Genomic DNA, 27,429 nt, shown 5'->3' with positions numbered 1-27,429 from the left:
AAAGTGAAAGGAAGAGGGTAAGCGAAGAGCCCCACCAAGAAGCTAGGGTGAGACAGGGCTCTGCTGCCCAAAGGTGCCCTAGGGCTGAGCTGCCCAGCAGACTGGTGGATGTGTCACGGTCACCTGTGGAAGCAGCAGAGGACGTTGGAGAGGAGAAGCAGCATGGTGAGGAAGGGAAGCAGTGGTGTCCCAGGAGTGCTGCCCTTACAACTGGTGCCAGGACCATTCTCTCTGCTCACAGTGGGAGGAAGCACAGCTTTGGGCAGAAGTGGTACATCAGGGTGGCTAAAAACACCTTAGCTTTAGCACACAGCTGGGCGCAGGGCTCTGTCCTGCTCTGTGAAGAGCTCAGACTACATGCCGCATCGACGCAGAAGGGGCCAGCCTGGAGACCCCACTGTACGGAGTCCAGGGAGTGGCACGTCCCACCTCCTTCCCCAAGGACACCCTGCTTCTCCCTGGGGTGTGGCATGAAACCTTAGGGCAGTGTGTCTCCCTGGAGAGCTGCAGTGGGACAGGCTGGCCACATCCCACACAGGTACCCAAGGTGACCCTGCACAGGTTGGGGCAGCACTCTCAGAGCACAAGCAGTGACACAGGGCAGGCTGCATGCCTACCATGACACAAAGCAGTTCTGCGGGGAATGGACGCAGAAGATGGAGCAATGCCCCTCTAGTCACTTTGGGAGATGTGGAGTGATGCTCCTCACCCAGCACGGCAGGATCGTGAGGGACAGGGCTGCAATTCTCTTCCCACACTAGATAGAACTCGCCCACGCCAGCCTGCAAGACACAGGGCAGCACTTCCCACCCCAGCGGGCTGGACAGGAGGGAGCTCAGCACAAGGGATGGTCAGGAGCACTTCCATGCCAGCACACCAGGAACAGAGAGTCCTCCATGCCAGCCAGCTCCCCAGCTGGCTCCTTCCCTGGTGGGATGAGACGCAGCCCCTGCCCTGCACGCAGGACCATGTGGGACGCCTCTCCCTACATCCCAGCAGGTTCAGGAAGGCAGAGCAGGATCCCGTTCAATCTCAGTAAAAAGAGCAGCGGAGCTCACACTGAGCTGTGTCCTGCTGTTGAAGCAGAAGTCCCCTCTTTCACCTGCACTGTCCCCCAGCTTCCAGTCACATCCCATCTCCCCTTTGCACTGCCCTTCTCCTGCTCCTGTCCTCTCTCCCACTTGGAGCTGGCATAGCAGAGGTGCAGCCTCTGGCTGCCCTGGCGAGGGGGTGGGAGGAGGTGGGGGGACGCTTCCAGTGTGTGGGGTGCACGGTGGGGAACCAGGGGCTGGTCCTGCCTTCAGCGCAGGGAGTCCCTGGCCCACAGCTCTGCTCTTGTGCTGCCAAGTCTGTCCAGAGTATCCAGAAGCAGGGCAGCCAGCAGGCCCCCCAGCCCCGGGATGCTTGTTTGCAAGCTGCCACTGTACCACATCATTATGAGGTGTTTGGGATATCAACAAATTAGCAGGCGTCTGGGAAGAGAAGGATGCAGCACCATTCGTAAATGTCAGCTCGCTGCCTCCTCATTTTGCAGATCATTAAACCCAATATTCCTAACCTGTATTAGTGCAATGGGGACAGGCCCCCTCCACATTGACAAGCCACCAGGAGAGCCACAGCAAGAACATTGCTATGCAGATCCCACAGTGCCTTCTGTCCCAGTGCCCCCAGACCCCAGAGAGCCCCAAGCTGAGCTGGCACATTCCGACCACCCCGTGCTGCCTGCCCTGCCCACAGGGGCATGGCGGGCTGGGGGTGGCAGGGCCAGGGAGGGCTCTGTGCAGCAGCACTGGCAGAGATGGGCAAGCTCAACTGCGCACAGAGGGCATGCCGTGGGGTACCAGATGTGTGCGGGTGCATGCACATACATGCATGCACATTCGGGAAAGAATAGCAAAGGCAGTTGAGGCTGCATGTCAGGAAGAGAAGGTGCTCCTGTGGGACTGATGGGCGGGGGGGTCACTGCAAGGGACCAAGCATGTCATTTCTGTGTGTATGATGGGGTGGATGCCATATGGGGTGCAGTGTGTGCAGACAGTGCAGTGGGGCTGGGAAGCAGCAGAAGGACCATGCAGGATGCGTGCATGCATCAGGGCAGGGGATGATGCTGTGGGCACATGAGGGAGGGCATGGGACAGTGCAGGCTTTACAGTGCATGTGGAAGCTTGCTGCAAGACACACCGGTGGGGCTATGGCTGTACACACAAGGGTCTCTCAGAGGGGTAACACAGAGCTGTACGAGGTGCCCCCCAGGAATCCCAGAACGAGGTGGGTGTGGAGCTGATGGAGATGGGGGATCAGCTGTGGCATGGCTATGCCCAGGCACGGGCTGCTTTCCTCCCACCCAGGACACAGCAGGGAGCTCGCGGGGTCTGTAATGAGCAGGAGTGACTTGTTAGCACTGAATTAAGAGGCCTGGTGGAAGGAAGTGCACGGGTGACACAAGCTGCGTGGGGCAGGCGGGAGCTGAGCAATAGCAGCTGGAATCCCCAGCAATCTGGTAAGCGCAGCTCAGCCTCGCACTCCCAGCTCACCGATATTGGCCTCCGACAGCCCCCGACAGTTGGTATTAATCATGCACATCGCCCCAACACAACTCTTTACTGGCCATCAATTTCCCGTGGGTTTTAAAACTAAAAAACAAAGACAAAACCGCGTCGTTTGGCCGCCACTGAGAAGCACATTAAGGGGCTGTCAGCTTCTCGACATGCACCCTGCATCACTCTTTAAGCACATGAGAAGTTCATTATCCCTGGAGCTCTGGCAGCCATGGGGATGCTAGTGTAGGGAGCGTCGCAAAGGTGCTCCTGCCATCAGACATGCCTGGTGGCTCCCAGGGTCCTCCTGGCTGCCCAAAACAGGAGCCTGGGGTTCCAGGCAGGGAGGGGACACAGCTGCAGCGGGGGCTCTGGGCTTGTCTGTGGCAGGACAGGGCACTCCTGGCCACAGCGCTTTGCTGGGCTTTGATCTTGAACAGATTTTCTTGATGGTCCCTGCAGGCTGATGCTGCAACCCCACCATGGTGATGAGCATTTCTGCTGCGAGCATTTCTGCTGCAACATCCCGTGACAGCCTGACACCACATTTGCCAGCCTGTGGGTGCTCCCTGACAGCCTGAGCCATAGTCTCCAGTTTGGTGACATCCCCGGCAGCCCAATACCACGCTTGCCATAGTTTGCTGATGCTCCCTAGCAACCTGACACTGCGCTCTCTTTAACATGCGACCATGTAAAAAAGCAACAGCTCGTTTGATTTATGATACTTCAGAACAACTAAGATTCAATTGCTCTGCACGTCCCTGGCTCTGATTACCTCCTAAATGAGATAAACTGATGGCAATTTATCCCCAGACCTCACCAACTTTCCCAGGATGCTAACCTGAGATGCTCATGCCCTGCACACGTAGGCATGGGGCTGGGTGCATGGGAAGGCAGCCTGGCTGCAGCCCACGTTCCTCCGCACTCCCCTGCTGCTGTTGCTGCTCCTGCCTGGGAGAGGCTGTGACCGAGGGCTGAGCCTGACACCTTGCCTGTGCCTGGCCCACCCAAGCTGCTGCTTTGGGGGCTCCCAGCAGCGACACCCCCCAAACTGGCAAGGCTGGCATGAGCCAATGGGGAGCACAGCTGTCCTGCTCCCAGGCCGGTGTGCCCTCCTATGCGGGATGAGCACCATGAGGGATGGCAGCTCTACCACAGAGCATGGCAGCCCTGCTCTCTGCACAGGGATTTTTACACTTTCACCTTGCTGACTATGTGAAAGCAAAAAGCTCCGATTATCCTGTTACGAAAAAAAAATACTGTAACCGTTCAAAAGCAGCTAAAAAAGATTCAAGGAAGAATCAGACATACGTATGGACACCAGGCCATAACATAAGTCATCAGTCATGTTCCTGATGTGGAGCAGCGCTCAGCCCCAGGTTCACAGCTGGAACCAATAGCTGACCATCAAGACATCAGGATGGGACCTTGCATAGAGGCTCATTATCTCTTATTTGCTTGCTGCCAGTTTCCACTTCTAAAGCAGGCTGCCATGCAGGACAGTGACCTGGGTGTGACTCCAGTCTCGTGCTCACCCAGAGTGTCTAGAATGGAGACAACCCAAACATCAGTCCCACAGTCACTCCTCTGCATCTGCCCTGGGCTGCCTGCCTGCTCCTGGTGACCCATCACGGTGCTGAGCTGCGTCAGCTCTCGGGAGCAGCCCTGCTGCTGGGAGCAGGAGAGAGACAAAATGCATCGCTCAGAGAGGGTACCATGAGCAGGGAGACCCAGTGCCAATCAGACGTACGGCAGGTGAGGGGATTGTCTGCCTGAAAAGGAGCGTGTGATAGGCAGCTCTGCAATCTGTATTGAGCACAGGGGGGTACAAGGACCCCTCCTGAACAGAGATGTCCTCCTCTCCCCAAAATGGAGTATACAGCTGTTTGCCACTGAAACATCAGGCTGGCTCAGCAGGACCAAGCTGTAAACCTTGAAGTGTGTGCTGCCTGCGCACGGCAGCAGTGGCTGACTCCTGTGGACACGGAGCAGGGTGCCACTGGCACGGATGCTGCCCACAGCCCCCTCTGCACCTGCAGCACGCACAGCCTGGCCTGCCCAGGAGATGCTGATGCAAGGTAACCCGTGAGGATGACAGAACTGACCCAGCCTTTGGAAGCCAAATTTTGCCATCAGATCAGTTTTCTAATACAGTATATTGTATAAAAAAATAATACAAATTAAGTTTTTGAAAAGCCGACCAAAAAGCCAGAAAACCCACCATGCAATAACCCATGTGGGGGACACTGCACGGGACTGCTCTGACCCAGCCAGAACCTGGGAGCAGCAGGTTCTTGCCATCTCTGCCTAATGACAGCGCTGGGCCAGTGGATACTGCACTCATTCACCGACTGGAGGAGGACACAGGGACCTGGAAAGGCTGTGTTAGGCCGGATTGCTCTGGTGACTTCAGATCACAGGTGCCCCTTCTGCTCTGCGGTGCCCCTCCCGCCTCCGCTGTGCTCTGCTAACCCCTCACATGGTGTCCTCACTGCTCCCTTCCCACCACTGCACTGGTGCGGACTAAGCAGCCGGCTGCCACTTGTCCCAGCAGCGGCAGTACTGCAGGTCACTGGGGAGGTATGTTTCCTGCTCCCGGTTCTGGTGCCAGAGGCTTCTGGCAGCAGCAGAAGCAACGTGTGTGCAAGGTCTGTGCAGTGACAAATGAAGTTTGGTAACTGACACTTCACTGGCAAATGAAGTTCTGTGTTGATAAATGCAAAGTAATGCACACTGTAGGAAAAAATTACATTACTCCAACACCTGACAGGGCTCTAAATTAACTGTATCAAGCCAAGACAGGCCTGGGTATCACTGCAGATAGCACAAGACCTCTGCCCCACGCACCACCATGGTCAAGGACCAGGGCAGGGAATAACAGAAAATATTCTGTTGCCCTCGTACACATCACGTGGTATCACATCATCACTATGTGCTGTCTCAGTCATTCCACCTTCCAAGGATACTGCCAAACAGGGAAGGACAGCAAAGGTGAATATGCAACTGAAAAAACCTCCCTATGAAATGACACAAAAACTGGGATGTCTCAAAGATTCATGGACTGGGCATCTGAGGAGGAGGATGACAACCATCAACCTGCCCACCCAGATGCAGAGGGCAGGGAATTCTGCCAGGGGCCAGATCACACACATCTTGTGGAAAAGTAACTAACTTAATTTTAAGACTTTGAGCAGTGGTTAGTCCACATTACTGCTTCATAAAAGTGTTTCCACATTTAATTACCTTTTCCACTAAGAAATTGTATTCAATTTTGTGTAACTTGAGATCCCAGCCTCTGCACCTTCTCACATCCCTGTCAGCTAACGCTGCGTAGCCTTGCAGGACCAGACTTTTCTCTATAAGTGCTGAAAACATCAGTCCTTTGCCTCCCAGTCTTTATTCTGGTAAGCTGAATACCTCAATGTCCACATCACAAATACATTCACCAGACCCAAGTCAGTTTTGGGACCTTCTTTACAACTCTGTCCAATATTTCCATGCCCTCTTGGAGTATTATTTACAGGATGGGGCACAGTACTTTAGCATGCGCTTTCTTAGTCTCACGGGTAAGTACAAAGTCATTCTGCTCTTTTGTATCCTGCTTTTACAAGACATAAAGAATACATGTCTCTCTTTTTGCCAAAACACTGGACTGAGAGAACTACAAACCAAGAGCCGGTGTGGGGAAGGGCAGTAACATGTCTGAAAAGTCAACATATACCCATAGCTAAGAACACATCAGTTGTTTAACAAATTGTAAATACAGATAATACTTCTTGCTTTTCATGAGACATCCAGTGATTATGATAGACTCAACTGATGCTCAAGACGCCCGAGTCAACCACTGCAAAGGGCAAGTCTTTCCTAAACTCCGTGGTTTTCAGATGAAGTTAACTACAACAGAAAAGACTGAACAACAGAACTGCTGAATTCCCATGCAGATCATCACCCCAGTGTTTCCAAGAGAGGGAACTTAAGAAGAGTTGTTCTGCCACAGGAAACCTGGGCTGCTGGTCTACAGGCTGACCTGTGATTTGGCTAACCATAGATGCAGGCTTTGGAGAATGTGGTTGCCAAGCTCATCTCTACCTGGACAAAACCGGATGGGTTTTCACAGCAAAATACACCTTCCTGTGTCTTGCAGGCTCCCTGCCAAGCTTTGGGTTCCTCTTCAAAAACCGCAGACACCAAAATTTCTCAACAGAAAAACCACCAGTACTTTCAGCACAAGCAAAGCAATGTATACGTCTCCAACTGGTTCCCTGAAGTAGATGGATAAACTTTTCCAAGAGACCCTCAGCTTGAGGCAGACGGCCAGCATAGGTCTTTTAAATGATGAATGTTTGGCCAATTTACAAGCCGAGTGAAATAGGTTATTTCTTGTGGAAGAAAGTGTCTGCACACCTTAAGTATAGTTAAGCATGCCTTAACTATGTGGTGTGCTCTCAGGTCTGCTAATACAGTTAGTAATTACCACTAACAGTATGTGCAGTCACAGGCATGATGGCAGTCCTGCTTCTGCTGCAGGTGAGAAATCAAGGGCAGATCAAGAGGGGCTGGTTGCTCCTTTCTGCCCAAGCACAGCCAGCTCAGAGGAGGAGTGCTCTAAGCCCCAGGTCCCCGACAAGCCCTGGCAGGACTCCTGGGTGCCCTCTGAGCCGGCAGAGCTCCCCCAAGCAGAAGACCTTTCCTACCTTCTGCTGCTGTGCTGGGGCCGTCAGGCCGAGTAGTCCCTGTGCTCTTTTTCCTGCGATGCTTCTTCCTGTTCGCATGTGGTGATGGAGGTGGCTCCAGCTTCGGGCTGGCAGCACTGGAAATGTTTGGGCTGGAGCTGAGAGAATCTGCAGTACCATTAGCTGGGAACAAAGATAAAGAAAGTAATGTACAGCAAGACAGTGACAGGCTGCTCTTTCTAGAGACAACCAAATGTCCTGGAGACAGCCCTGGTGCTCCACCTGGCTCAAGATGCACAGCCCTATGAGACAGGACAGCACCCGTGCTCAGTCCCATTGCATGGGGCAGCTCCAGCACCCACACTCCAGCTCAGGGCTGGCAGGCTCTTTGAGCAGGGTCAGGCTGGACACACTCTGCACTGGAATTCCTTCAGGATGATCACACAGAGACAGCGCTGGCATCTACGTAGCCAGGGTGAGCACAGCGGCATCACTGGGGGCAGCCTGACATACCAATCCCTCAGCACACATCCCCATGTGTACTGCTCAGTGGCAGTGTCCTCACAGGGCAGGGCATGCATTTGGGGAAGGGACAGTCCCAGGAGGTGCTGCTGGCCCCCCCAGGAGCAGATCCAGGTCCCAGGATCTGAAGAGCTGCTGCAGAAACATCGATACCCCACGGCACTGCTCTACCAGATGAGGTGACTGGGGCTGCCACACTTAGGAACCTAAGCATGATGGTCTCAATAGGCTTCCGATACGGAGCTGAAGAAGCTGCATCCCCAGCAGCAACGCACCAAATTTATCCTCAATCATACTGTTCCTTACAATTAATAGCAGAATTAGAAACAATCAGGGAGCTGCCTAATTACTGTCAATTAGAGCGCGCTAATCAAGCTCCGATCACACACACACACGCTGCCGCTTGCACTCACCATTAAATGTCAAATTTCATTAGAGACCAGCAACAAAATCAAAAGCCTGACATTCAATTTCAGCAGCACACACAGCGCAGGCTTCCAATCAGCATAAAAATGCAGACTCCGGGGAAGGCAACGAGGCGCAGGAGCCCTCGCTGCACTGTTAACCCTCTCCGAAATACACTCCTGCCTCTCTAGTGTCCACCCACCCACCGGGCATGTATGGCAGCTCCTCTCCCAGCCTGCTTCCATCCCGGGCAGCTTGCCATCCACTTTGCAATGACCCAGTGTCTCCCACCAAGTCCTAACCTCTGATTTCCATGCTTTATGACACCTGAAATTGAGGAAGTAATCACGGTGTGTAACAAGGGCAGCATCCTCCAGCAGTGGGGACTTGGCAAACCCTTCTCAGGCTCCAGCCTCCCATTTCAGCCTCGTTTGGTCAGCCTGGCTCTCTGGGGCTCGCTCTGTCTCTCTGTGGCAAAACCAGCATCCAACACCGGGACAGAGGCCTACCGGCAGGAGCCAGGGACTACCCCATGCAGAGGTCTGGCATGTAGCTGGTGTCCTCGCAAGGCTGGGAGAGGAGCCAGCATCAAAGCTCTTCCATCTCTGGTTTCTACTACGTTTGACACACACTAGTAGGGTGTTTCTGCTGCTATTTATCCACAGGGAAATAACTCACCCTTGACAATTAAGAGAGATAAATCTAATAAAATCAGACTCCAGTTTTATAAATATAAATTACTGATACTGTTCAACAGGACTACATTTAGAGCAGGTGTGAGGCACCTTCATCTCCCAGTCTTAGATGTCACAGGGGACCTGAACTTTCTCATCGGAGGCTACACGTGGTGCCTGCAGCCTACCTCTGCTGCCCACCTGCTCACCAGGCTGCCCCCCGGGTCAAACCAGGCACTGCTGGCATCCTGTCCCCTTCCAGGCTCAGTGTGAGGGTTCGTGCATTTCTGCAGCTCCTGCCAACGTGCTGGTGGTGAGCCTGACACCTCCTGCTCCACAGAGCACAGGCTGTCCATGTCCCTGCTCTTCTTACTGCCCAGCAGCCAGAGCCACAGAGCTGGAGACCTCCAGGGCCTCCAGTGGGATGGGGATGGGACTGCAAAGGGACGGGGGCAGAACATGAAACATGCTCCTCTAAAAGACCAGGTGTTGCTTGCTCTCCCTTTTTCCCCAGCAGGCCAGAAGTGAGCTTCTCTGACCCACTCGGGGACTTCCAGGTCCCCATCTCACCCTTCTGCAGGCACCTGTGGGACCTCCTGGCTCCTCCCTCTGAACCAGCTGGCCTTACGGGCAGCCCCTGGGTCACCACGGCTGGGGGGTCTTCCCGTAACGAACAAACACAAAATGTGCTGGTGTATGTTTACATGATCTGTACAGCCTGTCCCACCCCTCTTACATGTGCTTTCCTGGGCACAACTGGAGAAGTCAGCCCATCCCCTGGCACCGGGACGGCAGCCTGCGGGGCTCCTCACCCTGCCCACCATTTCGAGCTGGAAGCTCAGTGGTGCGCTCAGACCTGGGCTGCGCGGCACAGTGGCATTGCCGGGCCCGGTCGCAAGGCACGCCTGCTCTGCCGTAGCTCAGCCCCGTGGCAGAAGAGGGACAGGCGGCTCAGCTTGGCACGCACAGGAAGCCCTGCCTGCCCCCCCAAAAGCTTTGTGACGCTAAGAACGCACTTGTTCTGCTGGCTGCTGGCTGGGCAGGTACGCAGCCCACCGAGCCGCCCGCCTGGCACGTGCGCAGCCCAGGGCTGCTCCAGCCAGCAGTGCCAGGAACCCAGGGGGCTGCCTGCCGTCCTGAGTGGTCCTGTGGGCAGGGGACAGATGCTGGGAGGTACAAAATCGCTGTTGTCCCTGCCAGCGCAGCGGTGACAGCACTGCGAGCTGTGAGCTGGGGGACAGACGGAGGCTGCTCCAGCAGGTCCCCGAACAGCCGAGCTGGTTGCCCCTCGCAGGCTACAGGCCCGTCAGCACAGCTGGCCCAGTACGCATCTGCGGACCACTAACACAGGGCAGGGCCAAGCAGGACCGACCCGCAGGGCTTGGGGTCCAGCATAGTGTGGCGGGACCCAGGAGCAGATGAGCAGCCATCGGTACTTGAGACATGTGAGCCAAACACCTCACCCCTCCACATCGCAGGGAGAGCAGCACCATCTCAGCAGCCGTTTGTGTCGGCCTTCATGTTACTTTGCACGAAAGAGGCAGATTGCTTTGGGGTGGCCAGGGAGCAGAGGCCAGCTGCTCTCCTGTGACACTCGGGCCAGAGCCAGGGCAGGCAAAACGCACTGCACAGCCACGCCAGGCCCCACGCTCTGCCGCGGCGCTGCTGGGAGGAGGACAAGCCCTGCCACAATGGCTCCTGGGCACAAGGCCATCCAGGCAGCAGCTGCTGTCCGGAAGGGCTGCACCACAAAACTCACCTGCGTCTTCTTGGCTGCACCAGGGTCTGCAGACCCTGCTGCCGCGCGCACAGGGGCACACTTGGCATTGCGGCACGGAAGGCTCCTGCTGCCGGTGTGCACGGCTCCCCAGGGCAGGGCGAGGTGCTCTCAGCAGTGGGGGTACCCCTCTCCCGGCATGGGGGACCTGCCCTACAGTGTCCCAGCAGATGCGCCCCTGTCCGATGCGGTGCGTGACGTGTTGGTCCCCCCCTCGCATCCCGCTTCCTCCGGTGCTGGAGGAGCAGAGGCTGCCCTGCTGCACCCCGTGTCCGAGGCGAGGGGAGGGGGGGCTGCTGGCACATTAATGCTCAGAGCTGCGCCCTTCCGCTCCCGTCGCCTGCGCTGCCCCATCAGCAGTAACAGTCTGATTAATTCGCTTCCAGCAGGGAGCTGATGGGGCCAATGATGGAGCCGCTGCATCAGGCGCGCTGAAATTGATAGTTTTTCACAGTTACAAATGAGGAGCCTCCTCAGCTGCAAATGGCGCCCGCACAGTCGGACTCCGGTAATGATCATAAAGAGGCTCTCTTTAAACTGCGAAAGCCCCTGGGACCGAGCGGGGGGGCGGCTGCCGCGCTAATGAGAACTACAAGGGGCGAGCAGGCATGGAAATGGCTCCTCCACTCTTGATGTGCATTTAACTGCTTTTTTAGTGCGGCGGCAGAGCCAGGAACGAAGGAGTGATGAATGCAGCACAAAAGCATTTATTTTCCAATTCGGCAAAGTGGCTACGTTGGGAAATGTATGAATTATTTTAATTCACTCAACTGTCCTGAAACATCACAGAGAGCGAGTGAGCGTGGGGGGAGGGGGCGGGCTGCATTCAGTGTGTGCTCCAGAGACAGGAATTACTCTTATTCGTTCAACTGCCCTGAAACCTGGGAGCTGGGGGTGCTGACAAGGAGCAGAGATGAGGGAAAGCGATGGTTGCCCCTCGCATGGTGAGTCGAGTGGGGCAGGCAGAGGAGTCTGTGGTCAGACCGGTCCTGCCGCAGAGCAGCATCCCTTGGCTGGAGGGAAGCTTTACTGTGCCTGGCAGGAGAGCTTCTCCCCCCCAGGGTGGACGCTGCTGGCTGACCCTCAACAAGGTGGACAGTCCCAACGAGGCCGCAAAGGCTGTGTCTGACACCCACGAGCAAACTCTGGGCTTGCAGCCACAGGGCAGAGCTCACAACTGCCCCCATCACCAAAGTAAGCCCCCCACCCCACCCCGCCGCTGCAGGTGAGGGGAGCATGGTCAGAAGTGCTACTTACAAGGGTTGGGGCAGCTGCCGGGGATAGCCACGGCCTCATTCCACTGGTCTGCGCTGGAGATGGAGTAGGAGCGCTGGTGCATGCCATCTGGCTTGGAGCTGAAGCCCACAAGGTTGATGCCGCTGATGGAGCGCTCTGAGTGCAGGGAGGTACTGCTGGTCGAGTGAGGAGCACCTGGAAGAGAGGCATGAATTGAGCGTGAACCAACTGCTGCTCTGAAGCATGATGGAAGAAGGAAAAGCTGTGCAGTACCCAATGCGACATGCTCCTGGGGGGCCCTGCATGAGCACAGGCTCTCTTTGGTTCTCCTCTCCCAAGGGGTGCCAGCACATGACCCCCCAAAGGTGCTGAGAAAACAGCATTGTCCAGCACACACCATTTCTCAGAGGACACCCAGCTTGACGGATTTCAGCGCCGCACCCTGGGATGAGTAGCTAGCCATCCTGGCACACAGCTTCCCCCTCCAGCCAGATTTTGCAGCTGGAGTTCACAGTCTGCTCACAATTTTAACTATAGCCTCAGGCACCTGGACAAACATGCACCCACCCCATAGCCAGCATGCTTATCCTTACTCCTTAACTTGACTCCTTGCATGTCCCTAGCAAGAAATACAACCATGCTGCCGGCACTAGGAATGAACGGGAAATCACATGGAGGATGTCAAAGTGACAAGCAGGGGAACAGACATCTGTAAGGTGGACATCGTGGGTGTAAATGCCTCTTCCCAATAGCTGGAAACCCCTGGAGCTGAGCCCAGGAGCCTGAACCCCCAAGAAAGCAGTGTTTTGGGGACCAGAGGCTATCACAGAAGACACGATCACCCAGTGATTCAAAATGGGTCAAGTGTTTCCGGATTACAAGGATATCCAAAATTTCCAGACTAGTAAACAGTACAGTTCTGACAGGGAGCAAGGCTGCAGGCAACCTGCCAAGGAGGATGCTGCTGCCCTAGAGGGACTGCCCTACACCTGCCCACTGCAAGCACGTTCCTGCGCCTCCCTTAGGGCATTCAGCTCCAGTCTCCGTAGAGCAAGAGCTCTGGGGAGCTCAGGGCTGAGCAAAGGGTCCCTGTCCCTGCTCTGAAGCTGTGTTTCCTCCTTCCACACCCAGAGGCACAGATGCTGGGCTGGGACTCTCACACCAGCCCTTCTGGCCACAGAAGATGGCATGGCCCACTGAATGGCTCCAGCTGCAGCGTGCCTGGCTGATGAGACGGGCACCCACATCCTGACCCCTCTGCTTGCTCCAGCCTGCCAGAGCTGACCACCCCACGACCATGCAAGGAGCCAGGCTAAGAGAAACCAAGCAACTTGTTTCATGGGACTGGTGCTTAAGAGGGATCCTTTCACAGAAGCAGGCTGGAGAGCAGATGGAAATTTGCAGAGTAGGTCCCAGATGGATTTGCTAAAGCCACAACAGCTCACCTGTGTCTTCGCTTGTGTAAAACCAGCCTCATTTTGCTCTCACAGAATTCCAGCACAGCTGAGGCTGGCCAGGACCTCGGGAGACTGTCCTGCCCAACCTGTGCTCAAGTGGGGCCACCCGCAGCCGGGCTGCGTCAGGATGCTTTTTGAATATCTCCAAGGAGGGGGACCGGGACCGCACAGCCTTTCTGGGCAATCTATTCCAGTGCTCAGCCATCCTCCACCAAGGGCAAAGCCCCACAAAATCCCATGTGGAGCCCCAGATTTTGTTCATCAAGTCATGTTTCTGTCCCTGCTGTTTCCATGAAAACCTAAGAAATGTGATTTGATTGTCACTGGTACCCGAGCACTGCCTGAGGCTGCAGAGTGCCTGGAACCACAGCTCAAGAAGCCCAAATCCCCCCCTGCAAAAGGTGGACCCAAGGCGTGTGCTGAAGGGAGGGGTGACGTGGGCCATCAGCCATCCACCAGCACCCATTGCTCACTGCCAGCGCGGCAGGTGCCTCCCACCCTCCTCCGTGCACCCACCCTGGACCAAAAATCCCCCTTCTCTGCTGCACTGCAGAGGGACGATCTGCAAGCCCTGCCTGCCGATCCTGCCTGCGCGGCGGTTCTGAGGCAGAGCTCGCCGGGCGGCCTGAGCTGCCACAGCCCCTGCCCGTGGGGCAGGAGCAGCAGCGCCACTGGCTCGACTGCCTCCAGCCCGGCTGCAGCGCTCCCCCTCCCTCCCCTTGTTCAGCACCACAGAAACACGTGTAAAACCGTGACACTGACTTTGCCTCTAATTAGCCCTTAATTTACAAGACACACTCGGAAGGGTAATTAGCTGGCGCTCAGCTCCCGACTGCCGCATCCATCTCCTCTCGCCTCCTCGTGGGAGGGAGCCTGCTGCCACTGGAGCAGGGACAACGCTGCTCTCCCGGGGCTGGGAAGTGCTGGGCCCTGGGGACCATGCTGCTGGGCTGGGACAGGACAGGACAGGGTGGGATGGGACGGGACAGGACGGGACAGGTCAGGATGGGATGGGACAGGACGGGCTGTGCCCAGAGCTCAGGCAGTGCCTGCCGGCCCCAGCCCAGGCTGTGCACGCAGCCAGTGTCTATTGCCACAGCCATGGAGGGGAGGGAGGCAAACAGGAGGAGCGCGGAGAGCGGGGAAGAAGCTTCCAGCAGAGGGGAAAGCCCTGCAGAGCCCCAGTTTGCCCCTTGCACCCCCACCCCAGCCAGGCTGTAAGCCCCAGCCTGCTGGCATGTGCCCCTCCATTACTCCTCTGAGGACCCCAAGCACCCCAGCCCTGACCAGGGCCAGGGACCTGCAATTTTGCTGTGTCCAAGGCACCCACCAGACCTGTCCTCCATGATGGATCTCATTGGTTCTGTGTGGTGGGTGAGGCTGAGCAGAGGAACGAGTGCTGGCTGCAGGAAAGGCAGCAGGAAAGGAAGGCTGCTGCGGTCAGACTCGCCGAACAGCAGCCCCAGGTGCCTCGAGAGACTGCCCCGCAGCCCTGCTCAGCTCTGCTGCCGCCTGCTCTGGGAGTACGCTGTGCTGCCTGGGCAGGTGGCCACAGCTGCGGCGTCACGCCGGGCCTGCAAGACACCAAGTGTGTGCAGAAGAAGACACACTTGGGAAAGCCGCTGACACATGCTCAGAGCCCACGCTGCACACCCACAGCAACACCCGACCCTGCAGCACTGCCCAGCATGAGCCCCTCGAATCTGACGCCTGCCTTGCCAGCAGCACATGCCGTGAAGCGGTGCCAATTTGCAAATTTCATTTTGAAATGAAAGGGTGCTGCCACGAGTTCCAGGAACAGCTTCTATCAGCCTCTGCAGCCTCTCCAGGAGCTCCCTGCACTTTACACCAGCTGCCTGGAGTCACCCAGTTGCAATGTCCTCACAGCCCCTGGCTCACCGACCTCTCGGCTGCGCCACTCCACCTTGTCTCAGGGACCTGCAAGGTGGCCCCAGCAAGGCTCAAGCTCTCAGGAATTGCATCCCTTTGGGAGTGGCACCACCGGCAGTTGCTGGATATGTTCCCTTTAAATGAGGCAAGCAAAGTGAAAGGTGAATAAAAGGCTATATGTAAAATACTAATTGCCTCTTTGAGCCAAAGCGTCCAGGAACTGAACTCTCCCTGACTCTGCCTTACAGCCCCTCAAGCAAAGCTCTCCCAACCACTACTTCCTCAAAACCCCCAAAAAAGCAGTTCACACAGACATGATAGTGTCTACTCACCAGCAGGCAAGGCTTTGTGATGCCTTTTAAAGTAAAGCCTAACTGATAACATGGCAGTAAATGGAGAATCACCGAAAAACAGACCATCATTTTTCTAAGTGTGAAGTGAGGCAGCCTGGCCACTTCAGTAAAACACTCAGATCAAAGCAAACGGGAAAGTCTTCAGTAAGGTGCAGATGCACAGGGAACTGGATAACTCAGGTGAGTTAACAAAAAAGGGTACCATCGGCTGGGAAGGAAAGCATTTGCAGAGTCACTTCAGGATTCTTGGACAAATCTTTGGATAAATTTAGCATTTTCAACAGCAATTTGGCAAAATAATACACAGGTTCTGGTGAGATTTCCTGGTGACATTAAGCTGGAAGCACTGCCAGTATTTTGGCAATGAAGACATCATGCAGGACTAGATGCTTTTGAAAAGTGAGCTAACAAAACCACAACAAAATCTTTTAGTACAAAATGCAAGGATGTACTCTGGAACTAAGGGGCCTGATTCAGAAAGTCCTGGAAAGTATGTACTGCTGTCTACAGGATCTGGATTGCAGCTCAGTGACAAGAATGTCTGCACTAGGCTGGGAACACCAGAGGAAAAGGAATTCTGCAAGTATCACCAAACCACACCACCACCAAGGCTGGAAAGCTGAGTGTGATCCCACATGTGCAAGATGAAGTATGTCTTCCATAACTGGGAAACACGCACACTTGCTGCACAAAGCTGGTGTGATACGTCACCTGGATCCTCGCACAACCCATCACCTTGAAAAAAATTCAAGGTGGAACAGGTACAGAAGACAAAGGTGACTTTCCATTCCTATTGATCCCATTCGCCCAGCTCCCCACAGACAGCAGTCCTGAACTACTGTCAACTGCCAGTAATAGCAGTACAAAGTGTATGGATCTGCTAAGCAAAGCACATACATTTTTTTAATAGGAGTAACAGAAATACTTACATTCTTTACAGCTTCACTGAGGAAAAGAACAGTTCTTTCTCCTCCTTCAACATGCAAGAACCTGACCAGCACTGGAGAAACCAAGCCATGACACATCAGCACTACTTCCTACCACCAGCTTTCGACACCCATTTCTGAGCAAGCGCCTGGATGTACAAGTCACTGAGTGTCTGCAGGCTGGCCAGGGCCCGGGACAGAGACTGCCTCAGTGGCACAGATGGCTACACTCTGTGTGCCAACAGACACAGGACAGATACCAGTGATTATGGGCCTGGGCTAATCCCTTTGCTGTGTTTGATGTCGTGAAGCCAGGAACACTGCCATTTCAACCTGAGAAAGGGGACAGGATCCCAAAGGCTCATCTTCCTGCAACACCAAAGTGTCTGCACACCCTCAGACCCTGCCTGGCGACAACTCAAAGGAAGGGCTGTCTCTTGCTGGATTTATTCAACACCAAAATACAGCCAACGGGAGGATGGTCAGATGGCAGCTAAATTCTGCTCTGCCTGCACATCTCCACACTACTGTGGTCAGGATGGCTCAGTTAGACACGATTATCAGGCATGGCAAAGTGAGCATGGCAAAGGTAGCAGAGGAAACCCTTGGAGAAGTTTGCAGCTCCCATGAAAACTGAAGGTGCCGACTTCTGAACCAGCTGCTACTGTCTGGAGTGAGCTTCGCTCTTGGTTCCTTCACTGGAGCTATGTTCTGGCACAGCGTAATTACTCTTGGATGGGGTCATTGCTCTTCCTCGAGCAGCAGACTGGGTCTCATCAGCTTGGCCTCAGCTCTTCATGCTTCCATCGTTTCTCAGCTGGAACATCCCAGCACGCTCCTTCCCCGTGTATGAAGCCACCACGAGCCCAGGCTGAGGCAGCAGTGGCAGGTGATTTTAGAGAAAGCAGGAGGCTGGCCGGATACTCCACCCCAGCTCAGACTGCTTCTGGGTTCCTCCACCTCCCAGAAACACAAAGGGATAGGTCCCCCAGCACCCGCACCCCGTGACTGCCCCGAGGCCCTGCGGAGCTGAGGGCACAGCCAGGCAATTACCTGCAATTATGTTTTTCTGAGCAGCCCCCAACTGCCCACCCCCACCTCAGGACCTCTCCCCTGGGGCAAACGTGGGCTGCTACTCTGCCTTTATAACATGGAAGAAACCACGTTCCTTTGGTGGAACAGGGCTATGCTGAATTTTGAAGAGGCACAAGCTGGACAGCAGTTGGGAAATTCCCCCTTTTTTAACGGCCAAGGACAGCACAGGTCTTTTCTCTGGAGTGCCAGGCCTTGCTCCGGCACAGGAGGAGGGCTGCCACCAGGCTACCTCACAGCAGAGACTGCCAGCTGCACAACATGGGACGGTGATGAAGCCACCCCAGGGCGGGGCGAGGACACCCTGGCACAAAGCAAATCCTGTTTTCTCTAGTGCTGCCGTAGGCCAACAGCACGCTGCAGATTAATGCTATTCACTGCCTGCCAAACCACGTCCTGAAGAGTCATCAGTTACCACTACCCATTAACCAAAACTCTAAGGTACTTGTTGCCAACCGATCATCACTTATTCCAAGCAGAAATCAGAATGACTGCAGGTCACCGTAGTGCACCGATGCTCAAGCACTCTGCGGGTGCCTGCCGCCGGAACATGCCTTGCAGCCCCCCGAGAGCCGCGTGTGTGGGGCAGCCGTGGCGGCTCTGGGACCCCGGCATGCTGCTCCTGGGCTGTGTGGAGTGCGCTGGACGGGGATCCACCTCCAGCTGGTGGGAAACTCCTCACTTGTGAGAAACCAACCAGTTCTTCTGGGAAGGCGAGAGCCAGTGAGCCTGGTTAAGCTGACTGCCTGTGAAATCCCCGCTGGTAAAGACATAATTCACCACTCTCCGTCAATGGGCGGTCAGCTGCCATGTGCACAGGAATGCAGCTGTCCTGGGAGCACCCCACGGCTGCCTTTCCCAGAGCTGCCCCCACCCCCGGAGCAGGTCCAGAGCCAGAAGAGTCTCCATCAGGTTGGTTTTCTGAACAAAGCACTGCCTGCTGTTTTGCTGGACATAGCTGCTCCCTTCCTCTTGAACAATTCCTACCAGCAACAAGGCCAAAACACGTAGGCTAGCTCTTATCAACCAGGAGCACCAGGATGGAGACGTACCATTTGAAAGACATTAACTTCCAAGTTCTCCTTGGGAGGTGGCAACAATGCCGAGCACCTACACAGCCCCACAGGCATGGCAGGGCATGTCCTGGGATGACACATGTCCTTCCCAGCTCCGCTAACAGCGAATGCCTGTGGGAAATCACCGATCCAAACTGCAGGCGACCAAGGTTTCCCAGCCCTGCTTCTGAGCAAGGCCATCAGATCTGCCAGCTTGCACACAGTGGGAGCCATTGCCTTTCACTGGGCCTCACAGATGCTCTGACACTGGGGAATCGTCCTCCTTTCTTAGCACTGCATTTGGAGAGCGTGTTTTTGGACATATGCACATGGTAAGTGCCTCTGTAGCCCCCCAGCTCCTACTGAAGCTAATCCACAGTGGGTACGAACTGCCAGGAAAAACAGCTCTGCGTAGTCCAGGCATCTCTGGGTGGAAGGGAGGAAAACCCAAGCTGCCAGCAGCAGGGTGGGAAGAGCTGGCCATGACACCATTACCGTTTTATACTCCCATCTCCTAGCCACAACCCAGATGAGCCAAGGCATCTCAAGCCGGCACAGCAGACTCATCTCTGGTTCAGATGGTGACCAGCTCCACGTACAGGGTCAGCAGGACCCCAACAAACCCCAGAAGCCTGTGAACAGTGATGCAAAATCCCCAGGCACAAAGAGCACGCTGACAGCCCAGGAACCGCAGGCAGCCGCAACCACTCAGTGTCCCTCCAGCCTGAGCTGTGCCCGCACCGAGCACTGCGCAGAGCCCGTGCAGCCTGCTGCAGCACACCTCATCCGCTCACCACGCAGCTCCACTGCCATGGGAGGGTGGCCAGAGATGTGTGGGAAGAGGCGAATCCGCCAGGAGAGCCAGCGAGAGCACATGGGGAGAGGGAGTCAGAAGCAGCCAGAAGTAGCCCTCTGGTTGTCTGATCTTTTCTGCATAGCATAAAATTACACCATAGGTCTTCCACTAATTTACTCCTGCCTGAACTACAGCCTATCTTTTAGAAAATCTAATCTTGATTAGAATATTGTCAGTGGCAGAGAAATCACAGCAGCTCTTGATAAGTAGTTCCCGTGGTTAATTACACTCACTGTTGAAAACTGCACCTTATTTCTAGTCTGAATTGTCTTGCTTCTGCTACCCGTCATTGGATCTCGGTTTATTTTTATCTGATAAAGAGCTCTCTATTACCAAATTCTTGCTCCTATGCAGGTACTTACAGATGGTGTTGAAATAATCTCTTAACCTTTTCTCCGATAAACTAAACAAATCAAGCTCCTTTGAATCATTCCCTAAAAGGTGCATTTGCAAGCATTTCATTGTTCTTACAGGTATTCTCTGAGTCCTTTCCAATCATCGGTTTCGTTCTCGTACCGTGGACATATGAAATGCATGAACTTCAGCCCTCTAGAAGTCCTCTCCATCCCAAAATTGACAGTCACCATCAACATGTCAGAAAGACCTTGACCATGTCTTCTAGAATTCCTGAATTAAATAATTCAGACGTGCTGATTCAAACATGTCTAAATCTCCTACCTGCTGTTTAATATGCTTCCTAATTACAGTTGGAAGATGAAGAATTCATCGTTCTGTGATAAGATACATCACCTTGCGTCTTCCCAGACACCAAACAGAAGTGCTCACTGAACACTTTTTTTTTTCCTCCTTTATTAATCATTCTACTATTTCTATACAGTAAGGAACGAATGCTAGTTTTAGGATTCATTAGTTTCTAATACACTTGAAAAAACCCAACTTTCACTGTCTTTAACTCTGCTGGTTACCTTTTCTGTATCCTCTTGTGCAACCACGGTACTGCAGGCTCCTGACGCTAGCCAAGAAGGGGGAAGGTGAGCTGAGAAATCAAATTCAGGTACTAAATCCATCACTTTTATTTGTAAGTTACGTAGAGTCTCCATGGAACATGTAAAAGTTGAAGATTAGGAACTCAGTAAACTATACGAACAGTGACTATTCTCATGATTCACAGGCTGAAAATCCTGTCACACGGTGGCCAAGATGCTGTGGACAAGCAAGCCGCTTCAGCAGCAGCTCACCAAGTACAAGGCACAGGACAAGCGTGAAGTCAGAGCGCATCAATCAGCAGCCGAGGCCCCGCTGCATTCCCAGGCTGCACCACTGAGACCAGAACAACACCAGGGAGGACCCAGGAACTGCTGTGGGCTCCTCCATCTGCGTCTGTATTGGAGGAGGAACCAAGATGCAAGATCTGTCTTTTTTTCAAGTGAAGCAGCTACAAGACAGAGAGGGAAAGAGAAAATTCCCTGGAGGAGAAAGGCAGCAGGATGGCAGTGCCAGCCATCCCCTCAGCTGAGGCACTGATGTCCCCACAGGGAAGGTGGTGGGGAGCTGCACCCAGCAACTGTGGCGTGTCGGTATTCTTACCTTGCTGGTGACTTTGTTTCCAAGTTCTTAGTCAACAGCATACTCTGCTAAATGCATTTAACTCCTTCCCTAAATGCAATCGGTACCCGGCGTGGTCTGGGGAAGCTGGCCAGGCACAAGGTGCATGGTTTCCCCACAAGCAATGAACCCAGATAAAACGATGAAACAAACCCTTTGTGCGGTTGTAACCAGAGCAAGTCTGGGAACGTCAGGAGCCGGAATGCTTCCCACAAAGCCAAAAGGGTCACTTTGAGGGCTGCTCATAATTAATCACTCGTGGCGGATGTTCATCTGCAGAGCTCTGGCAAAGGGCTAAATGGCAGAGAGAGCCTCCACCCGTGGTTCCAGCTGGCCATGCAGGACCACACCGGCGTTACCAACTACTACCTACCGGGGCTTGCAACTGCTGCTCAATACTTACTGATTACTGTATTATGTTGCCGTTATTTTTATTGCTTTTTGTATACATGCAGATACACAGATGTACAAAATACTTTAGCACAATACAGCTTGCTCCCGTCCACTTGCTTTTGTTCCTGTGCATTCTTCACTATCTGGGCACAGAGAGAGTGAACAGTTTACATCTCCTCTTAACCCAGATTTGTACATTTTAAAGCACTGCAACCTTCCTTTTGATTTTAACTTTCTAGCATCCAGTAAAATGTTCTTTAAAAACTCCTAATTATGCTTCACTTTTTTTTTTTTTCTGTTTAAGTTCTTTCTCCCAAATGATCTGGCTCATAATTGCTTTCAGCTTTGTGAAATTGGCTCAGATTTATAGTTTTGTGTGTGTGTCTGTGCATGTGTGTATTTAATACTCTGTATTTCTGATTTGAATTTTACTCTGCCTGAAGACCAGTACAACAAAGTCAAGGTTACTTTTAGCTAAGCCACTACTAAACTGTAGTTTTGTGATTCATTCTCATTTGCTTAGACGAAGGTAACTATGGCATTCTCCATGGGGGCTGCATTGTTTGAACCAGCAGGATTCAGAAAGTCTGAGGAAGCTTTAGTGTCACTTGGCTAGAAGTTCTTCAGTGACTATTACCACAATAACTAATTTCCTCTCCAACACATTATAACGAAATACTTCAGAAACTGTTTCTGAGACACGCAAACCAAAGCACTGGGAATGAGCAGAGGGGAGTGCGTGATGGTCCTTGTCTTGGATCTCTCTCCTGATCTGTCAATACAACCAGAGGTGTCACTTACAGTCTCTGTAGAAACCTGAAATCACCAACTGCAGAAAGTAATGTATAAGTAATACTGTTTAAAATACAAACCAGAAAATTTTCTGTGTAGCCAAAAAGCCCAAAAGAGATCAGCAAGACCACGGTGGGAAACAGACACTCACAACAGGTTGCAACAATACGAATCACCATTTGCATTTACAGTCAGAAGCAGGAAGCCTAATACAAAATTGCAGGAAGGAAGGAAACAGACTCAGAACTTTCTGGGTTTGCTGCAGAAGCAAACTGTGGATCTGGACAAGTATTGCAGTCAATGATGAAAAAACTGCATTTGCACACAGCTCACGAATGCTGGCAACCGAAAAGGCCATTCAGCTTACGCTAGAATTGTATTATATTTTCTTACGTAACTCCTGTTTCTAAAGCTATTCACTCATAACATTTTATACACCCCTGCGTGCTTTGCCCAGAGGCATACAGCAACACAACCAGCCGGCGTGCACAATACCCAGGGAGACCATGGATCTGCTTAAAGTTCTGCACAGGTTCCTTGGAGGGGACAGGGCAAGCATTGCTCTATTTGGAGCAAGCCCGTAATGGGATGACTCGACTTGCCTGCTAGCAAAGGGGTTTTGCACCTTCCTCTGGGGCACCTGACTGTCCAGCAGCACAACAACGACCCCAGGCACCAGGCCCATGTGCCCGCAGTGTGGGGTGGCAGAGGAGAGGTCAGCAAGCGGGAATCAAGGCAGGAGAGGCAGCTTGTGCTCGGGAAGGGACGAGCTGGCAGGAAGACAGGGTGACAGCAGAAAGAGCACGAGTTTGTTGCCTGCAGGAAGTTGCTCCGCTGCCCCTCTGCCTCTTGCAGCGCAAGCGCGGTCCAAATGGAAGAGAAAGCATGGTTTTCTGGAAAAGGTCCTCGGTCCACCCCAGGAGAATACCAGCTACCCCGCCACCAGTCTTCCTTGGCAATGTAGGGCATGTTATTTATACTGAGATTTTCACAGGTGGCTACTAAGTATACCCTCTTCATTTTTCCAGGTGCCCTGTGCAAGACACCCAGAGCCAGATGTTCAGAAATGCAGGATGCTTCCATCTACAACTGCAGCCGATGGGTCTGGCTTGCTGCCCCTGTGTGACGAAGCCGCATGCCCATCTGGCTTCCCTCGGCACCTCCATCGTCCCTGGGCAGGGTTCTGATCATCACAGCGTTCTGTCTGCCTGGTTCTTTTCTCCTCTCTGCTCCTCTCCTCCTCACTTTCTCTGAGGCCCTTTTCCCTGTTCAGCCCTGCAATGCACAGCTCCTTTAGTGTTCTAGCAAGTAATAAGTGTATCAAGTCCAAGTAATTATCTCTAATTAGGGTTAGTGATTATACTGTTGGGTCGGAGAAAATCAATCTCTGGTTTCCCATCAGGGAGGGCAGAGAGAGTCGGGGTAGGGAGGGGAGGAAGCACTGGCAGCTCCCTCCCGTGCTCCGACGGCTCCCGCGAGCTCCCTGCTGCCCGTGCTGCTCCTGGCATGCTCAGCCCGAGGACCAGGAGCTCCGGGTGGGCAGAGGGCAGCCCACCCCAGGCACCACCAGCGGCCACCTCACAGCGCGGGCTGCGCCTGCAGGTCCCTCTCACAGGGGCACCGGGGCTCGTGCCCTGTGGCTAGAGGCAAGACACCGTGTGGGGTGCTGGAGCCACTGAGGCTGCGCTCCCCAAAGGACAGCGTGGAGCAGAGACCTGAGGAGGTCCCGCAGCTCCCCTGGGTACGGGGTGCGCCAGGTGACGGCAGCCCCCCAGAGCGATGCTCTGCCATCTGACTGAAGCCTGAGGTCAGCGCCTCAAGTTGTATTGTGGCACGCTTACCCCGCACACTCCTGGAGAACACGACTGCTGCCCTGTGAGCCATGCCACGGCCATGGTCTGAAGGGCAAAAGGCAGAAGGGTTGAATATGCTGGAAGGCAGCTGTGGATGAAGGTGAAAACCAAAGAGAAACAGCCAGAGCAGTCTGTTGCACACCAGAGAAGCTCTTTTGAGAAAACTCTAAAGTGTGTCTGTGATGCCCAACCTAGAAGTTCAGTGAGCTGAGTGTTCACACCTCCCAAGCAGCAAGATGGACATACAAAGCAGAGGGATGGCTGAGCAGCTCTCCGAAAAAAGATGCACCAAGACAGAACAGGTTCTGGACACAAACCTCTGACAACTGGCAGGTCAAAACGAAGAACAGCATCCAGATTTCTGGCAAAGGAAGACCACAAGAAGAAGAGCAGGTCTGAAGCAAGAAGGTGCTGCCCTTCTCCCCACGCTTGTACAGAACCCCAGCCACTGGACAGGAGGCGAAACCTCATTTTCGTGGCTTGGTGACAGCTTCTGTGGCTCCTAGGAACAGTGGGAGCGCGCCACTCTGCTCCCAAGCACAATTCCTGGCTCACCAGCTCCACGGAGGAGTCATGCTCTGACAAGGGGAGCACGAGCCCTTTGAAAACCAAGCGATAGATGAAGCTACTTAATATGCTCAAGGTAGGTGGGTCATCAGCTCTCTGAGAATGAGAATGGTAGTGTCTTTCCAAACATCTGCAAAGTCACCAGTGAAGCTGAAAATGATACAATGGTAATGGTGGTCTTGTATGACCGAATAGGCTACCAGTACTTCCACGTAATGGTTCAAGTGCAGATAAAATGGCCCTCAGATGCAATGAAGACAGACCGTGGAGGGATGTGGACCGGCAGGCGAGGAGCTGCTGTGGACTGTGTACAAACTGTGGGTTTCTGCAAGGGGTTTCATCTGCGTTGCTCCTTGTTGCTCTGCCTCACAGAGATTCCCACATCTCTCCTCTCTTGGCTGGTGCACGCACAATCCAATCTGCACAACTCTGTAACAGCTCCGCACACTCACACCGAGCACAGGATCTCCCAGAGGAGCAGCTCAGTATGCCTTTCCAACCCACAACCAACAGACCAGCCCTTTCCGCCGATGTGCCACAGCATGCCCCAATTCAGAGCTGGTACTGGTACACACCTTCGTCACTCCAGAGAAATCTCAAACACCCCAGTGTACCTGATTTCACCCCTAGAAGCAAGCATTTCCTTCCTCCCACAAGGACAGACTCATTCTGGAAAAATCACTCCACTGCCTACCTACAAGCTGGAGTGAGTCAGCTGGCTGCCTAAAGGCAGACAAAACCATGGTAAAACCTAAGGACGCAATACGTTGCAAGACCATAAATACTACTGTTGTCACAAAATCAGGGTTCAGCCCTATGAGCTCCTCAGATTATTTCACATTCATCCTTCGGCTGTTTGCCATCACTATCACCACCAAGACCTGGCACGTCCTGATAACACTGTGTGACTGTGGCCTTGCTCAGAACTTAGGAAGCACAACACAGTGCTGCGCTTTGCCCCTGGGATCCGCAGGGAGGACGTGGCAGTGTCAGGGCTGCTGTGCCCCTCTGGGAAGCAGGAACGCTGTGCATAGCCACTCTTGTTGGGCATACGGAAAAACTGAGAGACCACGAGAGGCAGTTTGCCAGTCACCCCAGGAGTCCCTAACAAAACCAAAGAGACAACCTGAGTCTTCGAGTTGTCACAGCCCTGCATAACCCTGGAGCCTGAGAGCTGACCAGGTGGCAGTAGGATGGCCAGGCCTCGGAGACACGGCTGGCAAGCACCTCGCTCCTGGGTCTGCCATCTACTAGCACATCCACAGAGACCCTGTGGCATTTATCAAAAGCTGAGGATGAGCCAAAGTTCCGTAAAACACACAGAACATTAACACTTTTACGGTGTATGGAATACTGTAAATCACTAAAGATGTTACAGGCAACTGGGTCCCTTGAGCAGGGAGAGGACACTCATCCTGGAATCACCAGTTTGCCAGTCAGAGGTGGTGCAGGAACAGCCAACGCTGACTGACCCACAACCACAGGTAACACCTTGGCAAACTGAGGGTTTAACCCTACGTTAGCCAACCCTGCCATGGGAGTCACTGGGAGAGGTCCTGCGCTCAGAACGGGCCCACATCTGGGATTCACAGGGGCATGCAGGACTGGGATCAAGTGGACAGTGCCGCCTGCGCTCCACCTGGGCACACGGCCGAGGGAGCCATGGCCAGGTGGCACAGCCTCCAAGTCAAGTCTGCAGCAGTGCTGAGCTTAGGCCAGGCCGGGGCCTTTGGTTCATGTGCCTGAGTGGCCTCTGAGTGCACAAAATGGATGCCTTTCAGGTGGAACTAAGCAAGAATACCTGCTGCAGCACTGCGCCCTACATGCTCCAACCACTGCTGCACACCCAGGTGCCCAGACCAGGCTGGAACTGCACTGGGCTACGCTCCCTGCGCCCCTGGCAATGGGTACGGTGCAGCTAGCACATCTTCACCCATGCTGCCCGAAAAGTCCCATCCCCTACAGTGTACTCCCCTACAGTGGAGACACAGCACAGCACGGTACGATCACGTCAACCAGCAGCACTACACAAGTGCCACCTCACCAAGGCACGAAGGAGATCGTGACATAGGCCAGCACTCGCACATCTGCCCGCATGAAGGATGGAGGGCTGGAGATGAATTGGCAGACTGGGGGCCAGCATACACCTGAAGATAATGTGGATGATGATGAGGAGCGAGGTGGTCTGTTACCTTCAAGACCTCCAAAAAATTTCTTGCAGGATCAACGTGCCCTAAAGAACAATGCAGAAGGCAGCAGGAAAAGCAGGGGCAGCCCAAAGCTAAGGAACTGAGCATTTCCTTTGGGGACAGGGGATCTAATCCATACACCACTGCAAAATTCCCCGAACAGCCAGAAGTTCAAGTCACTTACACCAACGCTCGTCAAAACCAGCCACTAATCATGTGTTCCTCCTGCTCCAAGTGCCCAGGTGGAGACTGAGGACTAACAACCAGGAGCTCACTGTTCACAGCTATACTTTAAAGGTGAAAAAACAGTTAAGTTCTTGGGAAAGAAAAAGCAATTCTTGGGCTTTAAACTGGGGGCACATCCTTAGCAGACGCTTTTGACAATTTTGGCTTTATCTTCTCTTTGCCTCAGTCTTCCTTCTATAGAAATAAATAATTGCTGAGAGAATGGAGTTACAAGGCTTGGAAACATGAAATTCATCCTAATTCTAGCATAAGCCTAGCAAATAAAACCTGAAGCTGATGCAGCATCTCTCAGTCCTTCAGGCTTCTGCCTGAAGTTCTGCAAGAACTGGGTGCCAAGGTTTGCTGGAACTGTCCTGCCTCAGGTCATCCC

The 27,429-nt window shown here is 53.7% G+C and overlaps 1 protein-coding gene across 2 annotated transcripts in view; it reads right to left on the bottom strand.

The window, feature by feature from the left end:
• AGAP3 (ArfGAP with GTPase domain, ankyrin repeat and PH domain 3) overlaps window positions 1-27,429 on the bottom strand; it is a 148,072-nt gene that overhangs the window by 9,883 nt on the left and 110,760 nt on the right. For both annotated transcript variants that reach the window (XM_040590530.1, XM_040590528.1), the window contains exons 12-13: window positions 11,846-12,019; window positions 7,232-7,393 (exon numbers count right to left, since the gene is read on the bottom strand). In XM_040590530.1, the coding sequence (XP_040446464.1) occupies window positions 7,232-7,393; window positions 11,846-12,019 (336 nt within the window). The remainder of the gene's footprint in view (window positions 1-7,231; window positions 7,394-11,845; window positions 12,020-27,429) is intronic.

Source organism: Falco naumanni, chromosome 4, assembly GCF_017639655.2.
Source record: "Falco naumanni isolate bFalNau1 chromosome 4, bFalNau1.pat, whole genome shotgun sequence".
Lineage (NCBI taxonomy): Eukaryota > Metazoa > Chordata > Aves > Falconiformes > Falconidae > Falco > Falco naumanni.
This window is presented reverse-complemented; position numbering and strand designations above follow the sequence as displayed.